Below are 19,919 nucleotides of genomic sequence, written 5' to 3' on the forward strand. Positions count from 1 at the left end.
AATATACAAAAAATTAATTTAATTTTTTGAATTTTTTTTTGTCTTTTTCACTCATGACTTTTTTCTTTTTCATCTCATCATAATTTGTCTTTTTTTTTTATTTACAAAAAGGTATTCATTAGAAAAATCATAACAATAAAATTTTAAATGAAACTCAAAATAATAATAATAATAATAATAATAATAATAATAATAATAATAATTCTGCAACAAGTATGAAATAATGCTCCAAAATTTTCATTCTCTTTCTCTTACCTTAATTTTTGGTTGATTACACCCTTATGCTCTAAATCAACTCTTGAGCATTGGGATAGCTGAGTTCTTCTTCTTCTAAGAAATTGAAGCAAAAAATCAGAATAGAGCGGCGCAATGGTGCTGAAGAAAAGGGCAGCAATGGTAGGGTCAAAATCATAGAAGTGTTTTTGCGAAATCAACAGCCTTAATATTAAGCTTTGGCTCCAAATTTAATTTCTAATCCTTAATTTGCAGTAGAAAAAAGTAAACTTCATTTTTTTTTTCTGAATGATAATGATTAGGATATTATAGCTTCAACAAGCCATTCTACTTGAACAAAAATGATAACATAGCTGTTGGTCTTTATTTTTAAGTCACTTCAGATTTTGATTTGATTTTATTTCTAATATTTAACTTTTTCGTACTTTATGCTAATTGAAAAGTAAACCACTCTCTTTGATTTTAACTTTACCATTTTTACCACTCTCTCTTTGATTTTAACTTTACTATTTTTGGGTAAAGTTTTAGCAGCATCACCAAAAAGCTTTTCAAAGCTTTGCCCATATGCTAAACCAATGTATTGGACTTAGATGTTGAGATTTGTTTGCAGAAATCACTTTAGGCAAAGTGCAGCATCTGTGATTCTTTGTTAGTGACTTTGTTTTTTTTTTATTTTTGTCAGTAGATTGGACAACCTCCAATCTTAAGTAAATAATGCACTCACACACTTCTCACACTTCTATCACATTTTTTTCTCAATTACAATCTTTAGGGTTTGAACTCTACACCTTTGAGTTAGGAAGGAAGAGATATGCCATATGAGTTAAGGCTCATTGGCGCTAGTGACTTTGTTGGATCAAGTTTGCAGTTTCATATTCCAATTTCCTCTCCAAAGATAAGCCCAATATAGCTTAGCCCATTTTTGTGGATTTCAACTCTCATATGGACCTACAAAAATAAAATGCACATCAAATCAATTTTTAAACTTTTAACCCACCGACCAAAAAAAAAAAACTTTTAATCCAACAAAATACATATATGGTTGTCATTACTAAAAATTAAGTTATTGTTTCGTAAACTCAACTGTCAACATAATCATTGTCAAGTCATTGTACTACTACTTTGTTTTGCCTACAATATTTAATTTTATTGCTCTTTATTCCGTTTTCATGTTCTCCAAACTCTGTTTTAATAGGACAGTAGTTAACTAATTAAGTATATGATTGAGTTAATTAATATTCAAGATGGATATACGTGCAGACCAAAAAAGGAAAATCTAGAAGGGAGAAATAACTAAATTAATAGAGTTTGTATGTGAAGAAAAATTTAGGCAAGCCTAGTGAATGTTGTAACAAACATTTGATACTCAGAACATGTATACATTGTTATGTCACATATCAACCATCATCTTGGAAAAGCATTTGTCATATAGCTAGAAAACAAAAATATTTGCACGTGTTTTATTGAAATTAAAGCCATTAGCTGTGGATGGCAACTGTGAATCTTTTTGTAGTTTGAAAATCTGCATTCACTTTTTAATGTCAATCAAACAAACACAATGTTTGGAGTGATCTTATACTGATAGCGCATTATTTAAAGAGGCATTGGTAATTACAAGAAAAAACGTGGTGATTCCGTTAAAATTTTGGTAACTAAATAAAATTAGTCAAAAACAGCTATAACTTGTCTTATTTAACATTAATTAATTATTGAACAATTAATGAATGCTAAATAAGACAAATTCTGACTATTTTTTTGTTTCCCTAGTATTTCTGCAGTAAAAATTACTTTGGAGGTTAGTAGCATGGTTAGAGCGAAGGTAGAAAGGTCATGCATTGTTGGTGCAAGGAGTTGAACATAATAAATTGCCAATTAGCTTTGTCATTCTATCCTTGTGTAACGAGTTGCAGTATATATATGTATGTTATAAGAATGAGAGAGATATGAAGATGGAAAAAGAGAAAGAGAGAGTGTGTGTGACTGGAGCTTCAGGCTTTCTAGCTTCTTGGCTTATCAAGCGACTTCTTTTGTGTGGTTATCATGTCACTGGAACTGTGAGAGATTTACGTAAGCGGAAGAAATTTGAACACTTATAGAGTCTAGAAGGTGCAAGAGAGAGACTACACCTTGTCCAAGCTGATCTAATGGAAGAAGGAAGCTTCGACAATGACATCTTCGGATGCAAAGGTGTCTTCCACATAGCCTCTCCTGTCCTCAAGCCCTCATCAAATGTCAAGGTACATCATTCATTCAGGCGGCTGCCTTTGTTTGCACGGCTGAGATAGAAATATAGAAACACAAAATAGTGTTTGATAGATGAAATATGAATAAAAATATTGTGTTCAGATATATTGAATTAATATATTTTGTATTCATTTTAACAAAAAAAATATAGAAATACTAATAAAAAACATAATTTATTTTTTATTTTTTTATCATTATATTTTTTATTATTATATTGTTTTAAAAATTTTTAATAAAAAAATAAGAATAAATTAAATTTTTATAATTTGTTTTAATTTACACTAAACAAAATATAAAAACACAAATTTGTGTCTCTATCTTTTGTATCTTATTTTAAAAAATTTGTGTATTGTATCTTGTTCTCAATGTTTTGTTTTATTCTATTTTCAAAAACAAACAAAGTCTGATAGACACTAAAACTCATGTGAGTAGAAATTTTAAATTAAAACAAAAGCTAAAACATTTTAAAGTTATATTGTAACAGGCGGAGATGTTGGAGCCGGCTCTCCAAGGTACTCTAAACGTGCTGCGTTCGTGTAAGAAGAATCCGACGCTGCGTCGAGTGGTATTAACCTCATCTTCTTCAACTCTTAGGGTCCGAGACGATCTTGATCCAAAAGTACCTCTAGACGAGTCTTCATGGAGCTCCTTGGAGCTCTGCGAGAAACTGCAGGCATGGTACGTGATGTCCAAGACAATGGCGGAGAGAGCGGCATGGGAGTACTGCAGAGAGAATGGGATCGACTTAGTGACCATTCTACCCTCGTTCGTCATTGGACCAAGCTTGCCGCCAGATCTGTGTTCTACGGCATCTGATGTGCTAGGGTTGCTCAAAGGTGAAACCGAGAGATTTCAATGGCATGGAAGGATGGGATACGTTCACATTGATGACGTGGCGCTCTGCCATATCCTTGTGTATGAGAATGAAGCCTCCCATGGCAGATACCTTTGCAGCTCTGTTGTCATGGATAATGATGATTTGGTTGCTTTGCTTGCAACTCGTTATCCTACTCTCCCTATTCCTAAATGGTTCGTAGCTAATTATGTTTATTAAGTTTAATTTGGGTTTAAAGTGAATTATTAAACAGCATTAGTTGGATTTTCAGGTTCCAGAAACTAGATAGGCCGCATTACGATCTGAACACATCAAGGCTGAGGAGTCTGGGATTCAAGTTTAAGTCAATTGAAGAAATGTTTGATGACTGCATTGCATCGTTTGTTCAGCAAGGCCATCTCACACTTCAACCTGCAGCTCCAATTTAATCATCAACCTTGGATCTATACATTGTTGCTTCAGAATGATTATTGTTGTAATCTAACACCAAGTTATCCATCACTTAATAAAGTTGTCAAGTTCATGGGACTGATTTTCATGGATGGATTATATAACATCAATCTTCAGTGTAATTGCATATGAATTATTTTTTGGGAGCTACTCAAATGAAGATGTCAAAAATATCTTGTATAAAAGTATAATTTGCTTATTTGGTCACACCTTAAATAAAAACAACAATTTTATAACATATCAAAATCTAATCCTATAATTCACTATTCAAGGGTCAAAAAAAAAGAATTTTCACATGAAGACAAATATAAAATTTTTTTGGAGTACCCATCTTATATTTTTTATTTATAACCAAAATTTTAAAAATCGAACCGAATTGATTGGTTCAACCAAATTAAATGAAAATCAATCTTTTAATCGATTCAATTGAAATAAAAATTATTTTATTTATAACCAAAATTTTAAAAATCGAACCGAATTGATTGGTTCAACCAAATTAAATAAAAATCAATCTTTTAATCGATTTAATTGAAATAAAAATTATCTGACCAAAAATAGTAACAAATTGTTCAAACCAGCAATTAACCAGAAAACCGTTTGAACAAGACAATTTTTTTTTTCGATTTTCAATTAAAAATAAGATAAAAAAATACATAAACCCTTCCCTTCTCTCTCTCACACACTACCCAGCCTCTCTCTCTGAGCTCCACAGACGGAATTCTAGCAGCCTCTCTCTCCCAGCCAGTGGCTAGCGCCACCATCTTCGACAAACTCTTCTCCTCAGCCAGTGTCAAGCTCCACCGTCGGAATCCTCTTCTCCTGGTTCCTTCACCTAGTATGTTATTTTAGTGAAAAGATGAACATTAAAATATAATTTGCTAGTTGTATTGTCTTTTTTTGTCTAATTTAAAATATTGATTTTGTAGAGAATTTATGTTGTTTTTATCTATTTTGATGATGTATTTTATTAATTATTGCTAATATTTCTAAAAAAACTGATTGTGTGTCTATTATTTTAATAATAAAAATTTTTATTGAACTAAGTTTCGTAAATTATTTTTGTCTAAAAAAGAGTTATTTAGAGATTTTGTTACGATAAAAATTTTAGTATTTAATTATTTAATTTTTATCATTATATTTACTAATTAAAATATTTTTGGAATTTGTCTATTTAACTACACAAGTTGTAAGAAAATAATTTTAGTACTTTTGCTGTTAGAGAAGTTCTTATTTGAATCTGGATTTTTTCCAATAAACCGAGAGAGGGTAATTGGAAAATGAGTCCAAAAGAACAGAACGAGGGTGCGAAATTTATATGAACATCACCATTTTTATTTCAGCTTTTTGTTTTTCCTATTTCCGTATCAATTTTTCACCGGTATCGACCAAAGCAACTCTTCACTAGCTATAATTTCACTCATACTCAATTATCAAATTTCTCATATATAATGAGCTTCTTAGTGCATGACACTAGAATATATGTAGGCAGCTCTATAGAGGAAGAGGGTGGGACGTGAAGTAGGAAAGGGGAAATAGGGCTTCTCAAAATCAAATTCAAAAAAATAAAATATAAAAAATCAAAAAGTAAAATAAGAAGCAAATTTCAAATTTTAAATGTCTTAATTTAAAATGGTAGAGTGTTTTTTTTTAGAATGGTGGAATCTTTTTTCCCATGCTAGAACGGTTTTTCAGATTGATTGGAGCATCAAGTTTGGATTCTGGCTATGAGCAATTTCTGTCAAAAGTAATAGAAGTAAGATTCAAGCATAATGAGATGGTTCATCGTGATTCAAAAGTTAGTATACAAATACATACAACAATCTTCACCTTAAAACTAAATCGGAATCTGGCTGGACTGAGGAGGGGTGGGTCGAGTACCTATGGGTTCGGATAAAACTGTTATCCCTAAATACACTTATTATATATAATTTACAAAATATAATATATTAAATTAAAACTATAAATTATGACCCCAATAATTTGACATATATTTAACTATAATCAAACTAATTTATGAAGAATAAATATACAAATATTAAATATTAAAAATAAACCAATAAAAAAATTAAAAGAAATCATGGTCTACTTAAAAAAACTACCAAGGTTAATATGGGAGTAGATCCTCTCCAATGGAAAAAAAATTGGATAGTATCCGGTGGAAGATCTCACCCTTCATTGCATTCTCTCTCATTTATTTCTGGTCCCACTTGTAGAATTAAAGATGGGAGATTACACTTTATTCTCTCCAATGACAAAAAAAAATATATTGAATTGTTTTAGTGTTTGTGTAGATATTAGTTTAATTAGCTAACCTATATTGAATTGTTTTATATTTATTACGAACCTACACATTTTGAAAAAATATATATATAAACCCGTGGACAGTGTTTTATATTAAGGATTTGAGGGTTCATAACATTACGATGTACTGATTATATATTTTTGGGGGACAGAGGGGTTTACTTGTGTTGAAGTACTTAGTAATTCATTAGGCTTAAAGTACATGGAAACCTGCTTTATGTTACTTTGCTTTGGCCTTCCATGCGACAAACTTCATATTCTCTTGCTTGTATCTTTTCCATTCACTCAAAACAGGGAAGATGACTGGCTTCATAACAAGCAGAAAATATGGCTGCAATTTAGAAGAAAAGTAGAAATAAAAAATCAGTATATTTCAACTTGTAATATAAAATTATGAGTGCATCTGAGTTCTTTTTTGTGAAATGCTTGTCGTGCTTGATCAAGCTTTCGAAATTATAATCGTGCTCATTTTCATAATCCAGTGACAGAAGCAGAAGAATTGAGAGTTACATGAACAAAAAGGAAATGACAATGAGCTATACATATCTCTTACAACTTTTATGTGCACACTTCATGATAAAATGTCATCAAACTAAACCAGAGTTATGTTTACATCTTATGTTGACTCGTAATGTGCATCCTAATTATGAAGCCAATAGGAAAAAAAATGAGCCCTAATATGGTCGAATCATTCAATTATCGAGTGTCTCAACCCTCATATGCCTGTTAACTTATAGTATTTAGGACAAAGATGAAGAGTTAAAGAACCAACCGTATAGATGATAAAAGAATGCCAATATGAATAATAACTGATAGACATAATTGAAGGATGAAAAAAGGAATCCTCTGCCAGAGATCTTGCTTGCCTTGATGATGCTGACAAGAAAAGAGATTGATCATGTTTAGCATTAGGCAACAGTATATAAATCTTCATCAAAGTCGCTAACAAGATTTTGAAATCAAACATAGGCTTAAAGAAAGCATACAAGCAGATGCATCATAAATTCCAGCAGATGCATTACTTTGAGCAAATTTTGCAGCTTCCAAAGAAATCATCACCTGGTCAAAGCCAAGTAGGCAACACATAATGTTAAGGAGGGGAGGGATTTAAAGTTAACAAGAGTATGAAATTTTCATTATCAGTTAATCAGTCAAAGGTGAATTAACACAAGCAACCTTTATCATTCTTAATACACTGGAAGATAAACTACAGTTTCCAACCAAAATATCATCCAATAAGCATTTACAATCACCTTTTTTCCAATTTCATCAGTGATAATCATCCTTGGCAATGATTGAACCTGCATGGAATTGAAGTTTAAGAAGCTTACGCTAGATACTAGCCAGCTTGAAGTTAACAGACTCAGTAGATAAGAGTATTCGTACCAATCTGGAAAGAGATCCAAGTGTTGCCGCACAAGAATAGAGATTAAAGCAAACATGATTCCGTGACAAAACATCCAACTCCCTACATATAATCAACATCAATGAGAACTAATTTGACAACATTTTATCTATTAAGGACTATTTTCTTTGAAAAAATGGAAAAAATATTAAAATAACAAATATTACTTTACAGAGATAAATATTTAAGTGAAACAAAGGCACTGCAATTTGTTATGCCTCGGAGAGTTGTAGCATCCCCCTCAAGCGTTGTGAAATATGATTATTACCCAAGTCTATTCTAAAGCAGGAATATTTGTCTTGTTATTTCATTTAGGAACCATTTGTAGAAGACCAAAAGCATACAGAATGGATTATAAAACTTTTTAATAAAAAAATTATTTCCCCCATGAAGATGTACACAGGAACTTGTAAAAGGAAATTGATGTGAAATATAATGCTCGTTCTGTCATTCAGCCCTCCCAAAATCATGTTGAAACATGTAGTCATGATCAAGCTAACAAGCTTTCAAAATTATTTTAACATAACAAAGAAAATTACTTTGTAAACCATGCAATTAATATTTTAACATATCACTCTTACCATTGTGTGAATCCTTTTTCACTCCCTTGGAGAACGTATGTGCCTGATTGACCAACATAGAGGTTATCAGACTTAAGACCAAGGAGTTGCCGCAACTGCCCCATTAGAATTCCAGAAAACTTCTGGTATCCTGTTTCATGACTTGCATGATTCCATGTTCAGCAAATGAATTTATGAAAATTAACAACAGTGGGATACATGAATACCAGCATAAATCAGTTGCATAATATTCATTATCTACACCAAAATAAAATAAAACTTACTGAAATTAAATGGTTTGGAACAAGAATCTATCAAGTATTTGTTTAAAAGTTATAAACATATTACACATAAAATAAAATACTCCAAATATTGCTTTACTTTCATTGTATATAGTGAGAAGTTTTTCCTATATGAGTGTTAACAAACTACTAAACAGCGGCAATTCATGAGTGAAAGGAAAACCTGGGTTGAAATCATATGTTTGACTGAATCCTTACTTTCCAAATCTTTTTTACAGCTTTGGGGATTCCAGACAACAACACCTCCCCACATCTACAATATTCCAAAATAGCCTCTTCATAACAACAATAAATTTGACAATTTTATAATACATGTAACAATACAGAAACATTAAATAATGAGATTTTGAAGATGAGATAAATAACTGGGGATATAAATCCATTAGTATTAGACAGGTCTCCATTTGGAAGCTCCAACCGGAGAGGACATTCCTTTGCTGATGGTATATACCTGGAATTATGAACAAGAAAACTTGCAATGTAAGCTCTGTCTATATGCAGAACACAACTACTACATTGAAATCACACTAGAGAATATGTATACTGGTAGAGAGAATGAGAAAAAGAAGTAATTCAAAAGTCAACTAAGAAAAGAAATTACTAGGTTCTGGAAAGTGTAAGTAAATAAATCTAGGGTTGAGCTAAAACATATACACCACAAGTTGCAACATTTTAGATCTCCCACCGGCTGCAACTGAAGTATCCAAGTGCCACTCATTAGAATTAACCTGTTCAACACAGTCAATTGACCACAACTATATTACTATCATCTCTCAGGTAGACATTAAATGAAATATGAAAAAGGACAAATATGAACACTCAGCAGATATGTTTTAATGCATTAGCAATGATAATGAATTCACTTGATACGACCAGATTTAAACAAGACTTGCATAATTCAAAAGATGAATAAACTTCTAAATAATCAAAGCATCAATTTGGGATTTATCTGATAGGCTGCATTAGAACTAAATAGTAAGTACACTTAAATTCTAAATCATAAGTCAGAGGCACAGATAATGTGCACAAAGAAAGGAAGATCCTTGGTACTAGAAATGTGGCTTCCAAGCACCTCATCCCAGTAAGAAAATGGAGACTTTTGCGTATGATATAAAACCTGACAATATGAATAATTATAAAATCAATCAAATCTAAACCATACAATGTTTTTTAATTGTTACATTACATGAAAACAAGAATTTACCTGGCTTTCAACTGTTATGTTTGCTATAGGTTGCAAAGATTGGATTACAGGTTGCAACAGAATCTCATCAATTTCACGAAAATTCCTACATTAAGATCACAACAGAAACTTCAAAATGATTACAAAGAAGACTAAGGAAATACTTTTAATGACAGGACATCAAATAAATAAATTTCAACAACAATCTACAATGTAACATTTAAAGCCTCATTGCCATTAATCTCTGTGAACTCCACATTTCATTTCAAAGCAAGTTCTCTCTATGCCAAACTTTTTATAGCATATCTAGAAAAATTCCCAGTATAGCAAAACAAAAGCATGTTATCTATAAAACACAACAAGAACACTCCATCGGAATTACAGTTTTCACAATCCATACCAATCATATATCCAATCCCGCGGCTCTGCATTGAGCAAACTGAAGGAAAGAACAATCCTGCCATCAGCACCAACCGGCATGAACTCGGCGCGAATCGAATCCCCTTCACTCCTACCATTCATGAACACCTTGGCAAAGATTTCAGCCACCCTCGAAAGCGCCTCCTCCTCCAAAACACGGCCGAGTATCCACGCGTGCCGATACTTCCCCACCACAGCCCTCACCTCTGCCTCCTTGTCGCCCCCATTCACCACCACCACACTATACACGTTCCCTCCACCATCCACATTCCCCAAACAACCCCTCAGCAACTCATCAACATCTTCATCACTCAACTTCCCGCCAAAAAAGCAACTTCTTCACCACACTTAAACGGACACTGAGCTTTCGAATTCTCCGTCCGCATGCAACTTGAGCCCGAATCAATCACCACAGAGACCTCATAGGCACCGCAATTACCGCATTGCGAGGAGTTAGGGTTCAGTAGGGACATCTTGTTGATAATTGCTTCTGCGACGTCGTTTGAGGCGGTGAAGTTGAAACCAAGGAACATGGCTTGGAATTGGCAACGGAAGTGTACGGGTTCGGAGTCCAATTGCGAAGAGAATGCTTCTATTCCACGGAAGGGGAGCGGAGAACGGTAGATTTCGACGGATTTCCATAGCAGCGGGAAACCTGCAAATAAACGGGACAGAAAGAAAGTCAAATAGTTGACCAACACTGGATTGGGTCAAAGTAGTTGACCAACTGCATATTCGGTTACCTAGGATGAATGAGAAGGGGACAATGAGGGTGAGGATGACAGGCTTGAGGCCGGGTTTGGTGGTTCGCATGGTTTTGGGGTCCAACTCCATGATCTTCTTGTTTCTTCTTCAGGGGGTTTTTGAGTTGAGTTGAGTTCAGTTTCAGTTTCAGTTTCAAAGGAGTGGGTTTTAGATATTTTAGTAACCGCTCTGCAAGCTGTTGGTGTGGCGGTTTCATTGTTTTTTATTTTTTCGAGATTCTCTATTTAATTGATATCGTGATCTGATCATGATTGTTTTTTCCTCCAAATCAACTCATTCAGTTCCAATCATGATTATATTTGGACTTGATTTTGAATCACTCAACTTTCTATTCCTGCCTCTCCGTTATGGCCATAGAAGAATTCATCGCATTAGGAGGCATCATATTCAAATTCATGTTTATAATTTTGTTGTATGGTTCCTAATACATAAGTAATTTGTTTTTGCTTAAGGTTTTTCATGAAAATGTTGAAGGTTTTCCAAGATACCTCTTTGCTTTGAGAAACAAACAATGCTGGCGATTAAGGTTATGTTATAAGGACATGATCATGTCATATGAAAGTAATCACGTTTATAAATTTATCTGTAATTGATAAAAAAAGTTCAAAATATTCCTAAAGAAAATGAAGTGCATGGCCTATAAAATATATATTTGGGATACATCTTAAGCATAATATGTAACCCCTTATTTTCACATTTGGGAACTCACTTTAACCTTATTCTAAAATTTGATGATTCTCAACAAAATGTTATTCTTTTACTTTCATCTCGTTCTCATTCAGAAGTAGACACCAAGAAATAGCAATTATCCGGCCAGGTTAACAACATACATATTATAATTAATTAACGCAATATATAGTTATAATAATAATAATAATAATTCCTGACAATTATGGACTATGGTGATATATAAATAATTAATAGCTTATATTATTCTCTGTCGTATCACTGACAATTATAGGGAATTTAGTAACTACAGATTTGTAGTTATTAATCAACAATCATACAGAGTTTATCTATCAAACTAAGGCTTATCCATTCACTGAGTAATGACATAAGTACACTGCGCCTTCAAAAAGAATACCCTTAGAAGAATCCCAGAAAGAAAAACTAATTAAATTGCAAAACCTTTAATTACACTGCCATTCAATTTCAACCAAAAATCAATATTAATCCATTGAATCTTTGACTAGAACTTCACTAATATCCATTTAATTACGGGAACCTTTGACAACCCAGGTTTTAAATACCAGAAATCTGTGGCAAAATCTCCATTACATTGAATGAAGTAACCAAGAGGTAAACTTGAGGATTTAAAATAAGCATTTGGTTTATAATTACAAGAGATAAGATTAGATAAGCTACCCAGATACCCTAAGAAGATTTCTTCTAGAACACATAGCCATTTTGTAACTAATTGATATAAGAAAAACTTGGTCGCCACACAGTCGTAAGCTCAGGCATCTTTACTTTGACTAGTCGTTTAAGGTTACAAGAGATCTAACCACGCCTGGTCCTATCTTATCAGCAAGGGCACCTGTCTCTGAAATAAGTAATGATTTTTCCTTCACTATGCTCTGTAGCTTCTTTGCCTCAAAGTCAAGTCGAGGTTGATCTGTAATTACAAGCTCAATATGAGGGATACACCAATTTACAGTTAATATGTATCAGTTCTATGCTTGAGGGAACTGAGTCATAGATACGATTTAAATTCTGAACTCAGGAATAACAGTGATCATTAATGAACAGGAATAGATATAATCAGTCTCATCAGAAATTCAGAATTACAAGTTGATGCGTAAAGGCCATAAATCTTTAATATGTTCTAATCATGTGTAGGATTATGCGTGCCAAAATGAAAAAACAAGGAACGTATGTCAAAAATTCCAAACTAGTTTCAGGTAAAAAGGGTACAGTTACATTTGTCTTCAGCATTGCAGGATTTGCAATAACATGAAAAAATTGTTGCCATAATGAATTCAAACCATTAGACTGTAACATAGGTAATTTCAATAAAGATGAATTTTCGCATGCAACTAAAACAAACAGATAAATACAACAAAGACACATGCTTGATAATTCAAATATCAAATTGATAATTCAGTCTAGACTCCAAACAAATGCATGAAATATGGCTTGTATTTCCATCCAGCATTAATATATTAAAGCATATAACAAGGAAATCAATCATCTGTCATAAATATTTATTTTCCTAAAATGCACTCAATCTAAGATTTGTTACCGAACTTTACTGTCAAATAACCACGACATACAAATGATAACTAAGCAAGACTTTTGCACAAGCACATTGGGAGAAAAGAAAAATGGAAAGGTTTTTTATTTTGTGGCACTACTAACAGAGGCATGCATTTATGGTATTTTGATTCATTGTCCCTATATTTTACTTCTTTAGAGGGTAGGGTGGGATGGAATGACCAATTAACCTGTTTCCAAGATAGTGTGGGCAGCATGGAATGGGATGCTGGCAAACATATCAGTTCCTGGAAACATCATCCACGTCTTCTCGAATGAATCATGGTTACCACAGGTGTTACACACTTCTTGCACCAAGGGTCTTGACCTCGACCCTTCGACTCCCTTCATCATCGATTCAAAAGGAGTCGGAACACTAGTCTTGGTTGTCCGAGCCCTCTTCCTTAATGCAGTCAGTGCTTCTCTATTCCCATTTCTCAATTTATCATTCTCAACCATCTGCATTTTTTACCCAAATAGGACAGACAGTTAAGTACCGACTTAATTCCACAGAAAAGCCATTTAAAGGGTCTGATGAGGGTATGGTAATGAATTGATGATTGAGATTCCTCAATGAAGTTGTTACCTGATGCCGGGCCAAAAGAAGAAGCTCGGCTTCCAGTTCCACTTCTGTTAATTTTTGTTGGAATTGTTTCATGGTAGGATCCATATTCCAAGAAAGAAACTCCTGCGAGTTGCAAATAAAAAACATATTTTCAAGCTAATGAAATAATGATGGACACCAATTTCAGAAGAGTTATGAGATTCGGTTGAAAATCAAGAAGTTACACTAACAATTTTTGATAATCTTAAAAAAAAAAAAACTGATAGCTGATATATAAACACAATTTTTATGGAAATCAGAATTTTATTAACTCATTCATATAAAAAACACAAATAATAGAATTTCTGAAAAACAAATAAATTGCAGTTAAAAATGGAACATTCATGAACAAACTATTGCAGCAATTTCAGCATTAAAACAGTTGCCAATTACAACAATTGCATCCAAAACAAATTGCGAGTAAACAAAACATAAATCGATACAAGAAGCGAAAAAATAAGTGTTCGATATTGGGTACTTTGGCAAGAAGTGAGAGCAAATTGGAGAGCAAGGTCACCTATACTAATCAAAAAGCACTAAAATAGGGACTGGCAACGAATTGAGGACATAAATTAACAAAACCGAACTTCGGATCCATGGTTTACCTGCAGGAATGCGGATACGACGACAGTGACGAGCACGGAGGCAGCAGCGACGGTGGAGAGTGAAGCCGATGTGAGATATTGAGACTCAGAGAGCAAGCTAGACTTTGTAATTTACTATGAGTTTGGCAAATTACATATAGTTTAGCAAAAAAAAAAACCACTGCGAGGCCAATAAGCCCCAATTACATCATCAAAAACTAACTGCTTAAGAGAGAGGCGGGTTTGACTAAAAAAAGAGAGGAGGCGAATTCCAGTAATGTATATTAATATCCAAATCCATGATTGATCCGCTCAAAATATTAGATCATTGGGTTATTAATTCAATTGTTGAATCACTGATTGAATCTATAGATCTAATTTAATTAAATAATTATATAAAATTTTATTTTATTTTTTTTATAATATGTTTTTTATCTTTTTGTTAATTAACTATTATTTCTATTTCAATAAAAAACATGTTATGATTAATAAATTTTTTTTATTTTTTTATTTTTAAATATTTAATAAAATTTAGTATTTATTTTAACAAGTGTATAATTAAAAATATAGTTAATCTAAAGAAGAGTGAGTATAAAATTAAAATTAAATTAAATAAATAAAAAATAATTTACTTGAATATGTTATGTAAATATATACATTAATTAACATAGTAAATTCCAAGAAATAGCATGGTCTAGTAGCAAAGCTAAGAGGGTATAACCCATCGTTTTCATATTTTGCAATTTAACATCACAAAGTTATTCCTTCATTTAGTTTCATAATGCTTCAATACTTCACATCGAATCTAAAGGGGAAGATAAAAGCCTTTACAAGGCTTGTGACAAGCATAACATGTGCACGCCAAGGAAAACACGAACGGAGAGCACTCACTCAAGGACAAGGCAGAAAAAATTGAAATTTTACGTGAAAAATTCCGTAAAATCGATTGACTGCTCAACAAGGTTTTGAGAACCAGACCGGTCAATCGCTTTCATCATTGGTTCACTGATTTACTGGTTCAACTGGAAAAAACATTTTGTAGTTATATCTTTGAAGTTTGAAATAACAAAAGCAGCAATCATTCAAGAAATGAATTGTTTTCTCTTCAAACTCTCTACAATTTCAGTAAAATAAACCACTTTTCATGTATTTGCGTACAGTTTTAGTCCAAAGCTTTAAAAAATATGCTTTTAACTAGCTTCTGAATACAATCAGTTTTTAACATGTAAAATTAGAAATACAAAAGTTGTAAAATCCTTAACCTTATATTTTAATTAAGACTAAGATTAAATAGCCCAGCTAGTATACAAAATATACTGAGTTTCAAGTCCAAATCTAATTGACCAACAACTGCTGTATTATACATGTTTGCGAAGTACTCCAAAAGTGTATGAAATATTGAAATGCACCATTCAATGCAACAAAAACCTATGCAGGATGCAGTGTACAACAAAAGTATAGTTCAGGACTTGTATGTGGGAAAATATGATAGTAAATCAAAAATAAAACTTTTTCACCATATCACCATATTTAAAAACTCATATATCCACCTTAAACTAAGACAAATAAATTAATCTGAGAATTAAGCCAGTCATAATGCAGCATAATTTGTGAAGCTTAATGTCACACACAAGTCAGTCTTAAGACCCAAATAAAAAGGGTGCTTATAGAACATAATTCATATTTCCTAGCACTAGTATAAGCTGATTCCTAATAATTCAAAGGCCAGATTTATTAATGCTATTGTGCTAGAATAAAAGCTCCAATTTCCGCAACCCAGGAAGAAGCAGTCTATTTCCAGCATTCAAGGACCGCAAGGTTGGGAATGTTTTGAACTAAATATTGGAGTTCAATTAATTATTAAGATAGCCACAATCCATGCATGATTAAGTCACAAAACAGTAAAACACAAACCAGCACATCACTACCCAGAAAGATCACAAAACACAAAACAACAAAGAGAACAGCCAAAGCTAATCAATAATCATTAATCAGATAATCAATCAATAAAAACATTCAAATAATTAATCAGATAATCAGATAATTGCTTCTTGATTAATACTATCATTCATAACTGAAATTAATATATCATTCACAAAATTAAAACAGCAGCAGCACAGCCAGAATATTAATAGCAGCACAAAATTAATACTACCAACAGCATTCAGCATTCAGCAACAAAAATTATCATCCAGCAACAAACAGCATTTGATTTGATTTCCATTTTAGCATTCAGCAACAAATATTACAAAACAGCAGCAAGTAATCCCTAATCACACTAAACCTGAAATCAATAAAGCTAATAGAGCATAATCCCTAATTACAAAACAGCAACAAGTAATCCCTAATCCATTTTTAGCAGCAGCAAGAAAATTTCAACAAAAATTTCAGGAATTAAAAAAAGAGCAGCAGCACAAAATCAATTATTTGATTTCCATTAATCCATTCACAATTTCACATTCAAAAATCAGCAAACAGAGCATAAAAGGAAGAGAAGAACCGAGAAGTGAAAGCAGTGCTAACCTTCGACGGAGACACGGACGGCGACCAGCGAGACGACGGCGACCGGCGAACGGCGGCGACCTGCTCCAAGCCTCGAACAGAGAAGCCAGGGAGGACGGGGACAGGGGGAAGGAGGACGCCGAGCTACAAGAGAGGGCCTGGGCTACAAGAGAAGACGTGGAGACGCCGACAGCACGGACGGCGGCGGCACTGCGGCAGAACCGTTGCAGGGAGAACCTAGGGCTTTGGTCGGGTGATTTTGAAAGTTCAGAGGGATAGTGATTCACAAAAGGGGGGGTGTTAGGTGGGAAAAGTATTTTCTGGTGCTTGAAGCACCAAGAAAAAAGATTCTACTTGGTGTGGCGGTTTCATTGTTTTTTATTTTTTCGAGATTCTCTATTTAATTGATATCGTGATCTGATCATGATTGTTTTTTCCTCCAAATCAACTCATTCAGTTCCAATCATGATTATATTTGGACTTGATTTTGAATCACTCAACTTTCTATTCCTGCCTCTCCGTTATGGCCATAGAAGAATTCATCGCATTAGGAGGCATCATACATGGATTTTACTTTATAATATTGTTATCCATATATATATATATATATATATATATATATATATATATATATATATACAGTATATAAATCTTAAGATGTCTTCTAAACACTACACAAATGTCATCAACCAAAGTCTTATGAACTTATTTAAGTACAAACTCAAAATTGAAACACAAAAACAAAACAGCTGCAATTCAATCTCCAGCAGCACATCACTATGCAAAGAAATCACGAAACACTATATAACTAAATCAATAAATCATGAAGACAATCACCATGTATGCATAACTAAGTCACAAAAACAGTAAAACACAAACACAAAAACAAAACAGCAGCAATTCAGTCTCCAGCAGCACATCACTATGCAAAAAAACACAAAATTCTACATAACTGAAATCAATAAATCATGAAGACAGCCACCATCTAGGCATAATTAAGTCGCAAAACAGTAAAACACAAACACAAAACAGCAGCAATTCAGTCTCCAGCAGCACATAACTATGCAAAGAAATCACAAAATCCTACATAACTGAAATAACTAATCATAAAGACAGTCACCATCTAAGCATAATTAAATCACAAAACAGTAAAACAAACACAAACACACACACAAAACAGCAGCAATTCAGTTTTCAGCAGCACATCACTACGCAGAGAAATCACAAAACAAAAAACATCAGCACAACAACAGCACAGCAGAACGTATGCTGAATTAACTAACTTAACAATCTAAGCACAATTAAGCCCAAAGCATAATTTTAATTGACTTAATTAAACACAAAAAAGCTCAGCAGTGAACAGCAGGGAGCCAAAAGAAACACAGCACAGGAGCGAAGAAAACACAAACCAGAGTACAACACAGCATAGCAATAGTGAGCAGAGCCATTCAATAATCAATATAATTTGATAATTTCTAAACTAAAAAACAAACACGAACAGCATGCACTAGTAGTGAGCTATGTGATACAATAAGAGTATTAAGCACCAACTTAAATTACAAGTATTCCTTTAGGCAATGTGCACAAAATGTATCATCAAGAAACTTTAATAAAATTTAACAGAAAAAAATAAAAGCACGAACAAACCAGTAACAATTTATCGGTATCAATTTATCATCAATCAGTAATAATCAATCCAGAACAAACAAGAACAAGCCAGTAAATCAATCCAGAACAAACAAGAACAAGCCAGTAACAGTTAATCAACCCATAACAAACAAGAACAAGCCAGAAACAGAGTTAAAATTTATTATCAGGCAGTGAGCAAGGCCAATCAACAAAGGAAAAGCACCGAGCACTGACGGAGCATCCGAGGCATTACCTTCAGCGAGGGCAGTGACCAGAGATTTGAGGGAGAGCCACAGACGACGGGAACCTGGCGACGGACGACGGGGAGCTAGCGACGAACACGACAGAGGGACGACGGCGGAGCAGGACCTGGAGACGCTGGGGTTGGGGGAATGGAAGGGCCTTCGAGCACGACGAAACAGGAGGATTGGCGAACGACCACGACGAACCAGGCGGCGACGGTGAGACCAACGGCGGCGCAATGAGACTAGGGTTGTGTTGGACAGAAATAATGAGATTATGTACGAGAATGAGGAATCAGGAATGGGGCTCGAGAGGGAGGCAAGGGTTTCAGCCTTCAGGTGACTGAGGACGAGAACCTGGCTCTTTCCTTTTTGAAACAAAATGCAAAAACGATGCCGTTTCATAAAACCGGCCGGTACCGGTTCGATCCGACCGACCGATTCAACGATTTTAAGCAATTTTTAATTTTAAACTAGCGGCTTCTCTTGCTGGACCGAACCGCAAAGCCTTCAGGTTCCCGGTTGGACGGGTTCGGTCCGGTTTCAGAACCCTGGTAATTTCTATTCTATTTTTTGTCTGCTTATTTCTCTTTCATACATTAAAATTATTGAAGAAGGTCAATATGTTTATTATGATGACAATATAAACATGTTCGTAATGAGGAATGAGCAAATTACAAAAGCATGATTTCTAAACAGTCAATCCCAGTAAATACTCTATAAAATATGCTTAGAAATCATGGCTTCAAAAATTACAGATACACTAAAGCCCAACGAGAGAGAGAGAGACCTTAATTGTGTGAGGCAGTGGCGTGGGGTGTTGGCGCAACTGCGATGTGCGACGGCAGAACGAGATGTTTTTGTTGTGATAAGATTGCATGAGGTAGATGTCTATTTTTCACAAGTCTTAGATTTTTAAGGAAAATTATATTAAATAATGTTTGAAAATGATGTCCATGTGTATACCTATAAATAAAATCTTGATATCTTGATATGAAGTAATACATACAGTTAAAAGCAATAAACAAATCAATACTCTCTCTCTTTCTTTACGAATACTTCTCTCTTTCTTTTAATATATATATATATATATATATATATATATATATATATAATATTAGTAATATATTAATCATTCTTATATTAAAATTATGGTGAATATTATTACTAGATTTATTTAATTATATTTTTTATTTTATATTACTTCTTCCTTTTTTATTTTATATTTATTTTACAACACGTTATCAGTACGAGACTCTGATCAAATTTTTAGGAAGACTCAGGTAACAAATTTTTATTATGTCGAAGTTCTCTCATCTTGAATTCGATGCTCTTGATATATCTGGAAACAATTATTTATCATGGATACTAGATGCTGAAATTTATCTTGATTCAATGGATCTTGG

General features: G+C 33.5%; 3 protein-coding genes across 7 annotated transcripts; 1 reads left to right on the forward strand and 2 right to left on the reverse strand.

Moving 5' to 3' along the window:
* Nucleotides 1–2,183: 2,183 nt before the first annotated feature.
* LOC112794390 (tetraketide alpha-pyrone reductase 1) lies at nucleotides 2,184–3,741 on the forward strand. The gene is given in 3 exon segments (XM_029298109.2): nucleotides 2,184–2,471; nucleotides 2,963–3,507; nucleotides 3,585–3,741. Coding segments are annotated over 3 exon segments (990 nt in total).
* A 2,388-nt stretch (nucleotides 3,742–6,129) lies between these two features.
* LOC112797217 (uncharacterized) lies at nucleotides 6,130–10,896 on the reverse strand. Its single transcript, XM_029297937.2, has 13 exons — nucleotides 10,678–10,896; nucleotides 9,915–10,589; nucleotides 9,536–9,620; nucleotides 9,404–9,448; nucleotides 8,986–9,059; nucleotides 8,698–8,782; nucleotides 8,530–8,584; nucleotides 8,051–8,180; nucleotides 7,451–7,532; nucleotides 7,318–7,365; nucleotides 7,051–7,123; nucleotides 6,837–6,940; nucleotides 6,130–6,395 (listed from the first exon to the last, which is right to left on the reverse strand). Exons 2-13 carry the CDS (start codon nucleotides 10,034–10,036, stop codon nucleotides 6,285–6,287), a joined length of 1,014 nt encoding a protein of 337 aa, XP_029153770.1. The 5' UTR covers nucleotides 10,037–10,589; nucleotides 10,678–10,896; the 3' UTR covers nucleotides 6,130–6,284.
* A 987-nt stretch (nucleotides 10,897–11,883) lies between these two features.
* On the reverse strand, nucleotides 11,884–19,415 carry LOC112797215 (uncharacterized). Of its 5 annotated transcripts, XM_025840036.3 has the most exons (6): nucleotides 18,525–19,346; nucleotides 16,664–17,152; nucleotides 14,162–14,275; nucleotides 13,539–13,640; nucleotides 13,144–13,411; nucleotides 11,884–12,314 (listed from the first exon to the last, which is right to left on the reverse strand). In XM_025840036.3, exons 4-6 carry the CDS (start codon nucleotides 13,620–13,622, stop codon nucleotides 12,175–12,177), a joined length of 492 nt encoding a protein of 163 aa, XP_025695821.1. In that variant the 5' UTR covers nucleotides 13,623–13,640; nucleotides 14,162–14,275; nucleotides 16,664–17,152; nucleotides 18,525–19,346; the 3' UTR covers nucleotides 11,884–12,174. The 5 variants fall into 5 exon arrangements, with proteins under 5 accessions (XP_025695821.1, XP_025695820.1, XP_072092044.1 ...); XM_025840035.2 differs by lacking the exon at nucleotides 16,664–17,152 and having other exon boundaries at nucleotides 18,525–19,415; XM_072235943.1 differs by lacking the exon at nucleotides 16,664–17,152 and having other exon boundaries at nucleotides 19,304–19,410.
* Between the last annotated feature and the right edge of the window lie 504 nt (nucleotides 19,416–19,919).

This window comes from Arachis hypogaea, chromosome 4, assembly GCF_003086295.3.
Source record: "Arachis hypogaea cultivar Tifrunner chromosome 4, arahy.Tifrunner.gnm2.J5K5, whole genome shotgun sequence".
NCBI lineage: Eukaryota > Viridiplantae > Streptophyta > Magnoliopsida > Fabales > Fabaceae > Arachis > Arachis hypogaea.

What these genes read in the sequence shown, in the direction of transcription:
- LOC112797217 (XM_029297937.2), bottom strand. Translation starts at nt 10,036, where the DNA reads ATGAATGGTAGGAGTGAAGGGGATTCGATTCGCGCCGAGTTCATGCCG. An exon ending in CATTTTCTTACTGGGATGAG is followed by an intron (nt 9,060 to 9,403) that starts GTGCTTGGAAGC and finishes TGTGTTGAACAG; the next exon opens with GTTAATTCTAATGAGTGGCA. An exon ending in CTGATGAAATTGGAAAAAAG is followed by an intron (nt 7,124 to 7,317) that starts GTGATTGTAAAT and finishes GGCTTTGACCAG; the next exon opens with GTGATGATTTCTTTGGAAGC.
- LOC112797215 (XM_025840035.2), bottom strand. Translation starts at nt 13,622, where the DNA reads ATGGATCCTACCATGAAACAATTCCAACAAAAATTAACAGAAGTGGAA. An exon ending in TTCTTTTGGCCCGGCATCAG is followed by an intron (nt 13,412 to 13,538) that starts GTAACAACTTCA and finishes TAAAAAATGCAG; the next exon opens with ATGGTTGAGAATGATAAATT. An exon ending in CCACACTATCTTGGAAACAG is followed by an intron (nt 12,315 to 13,143) that starts GTTAATTGGTCA and finishes TTGTAATTACAG; the next exon opens with ATCAACCTCGACTTGACTTT.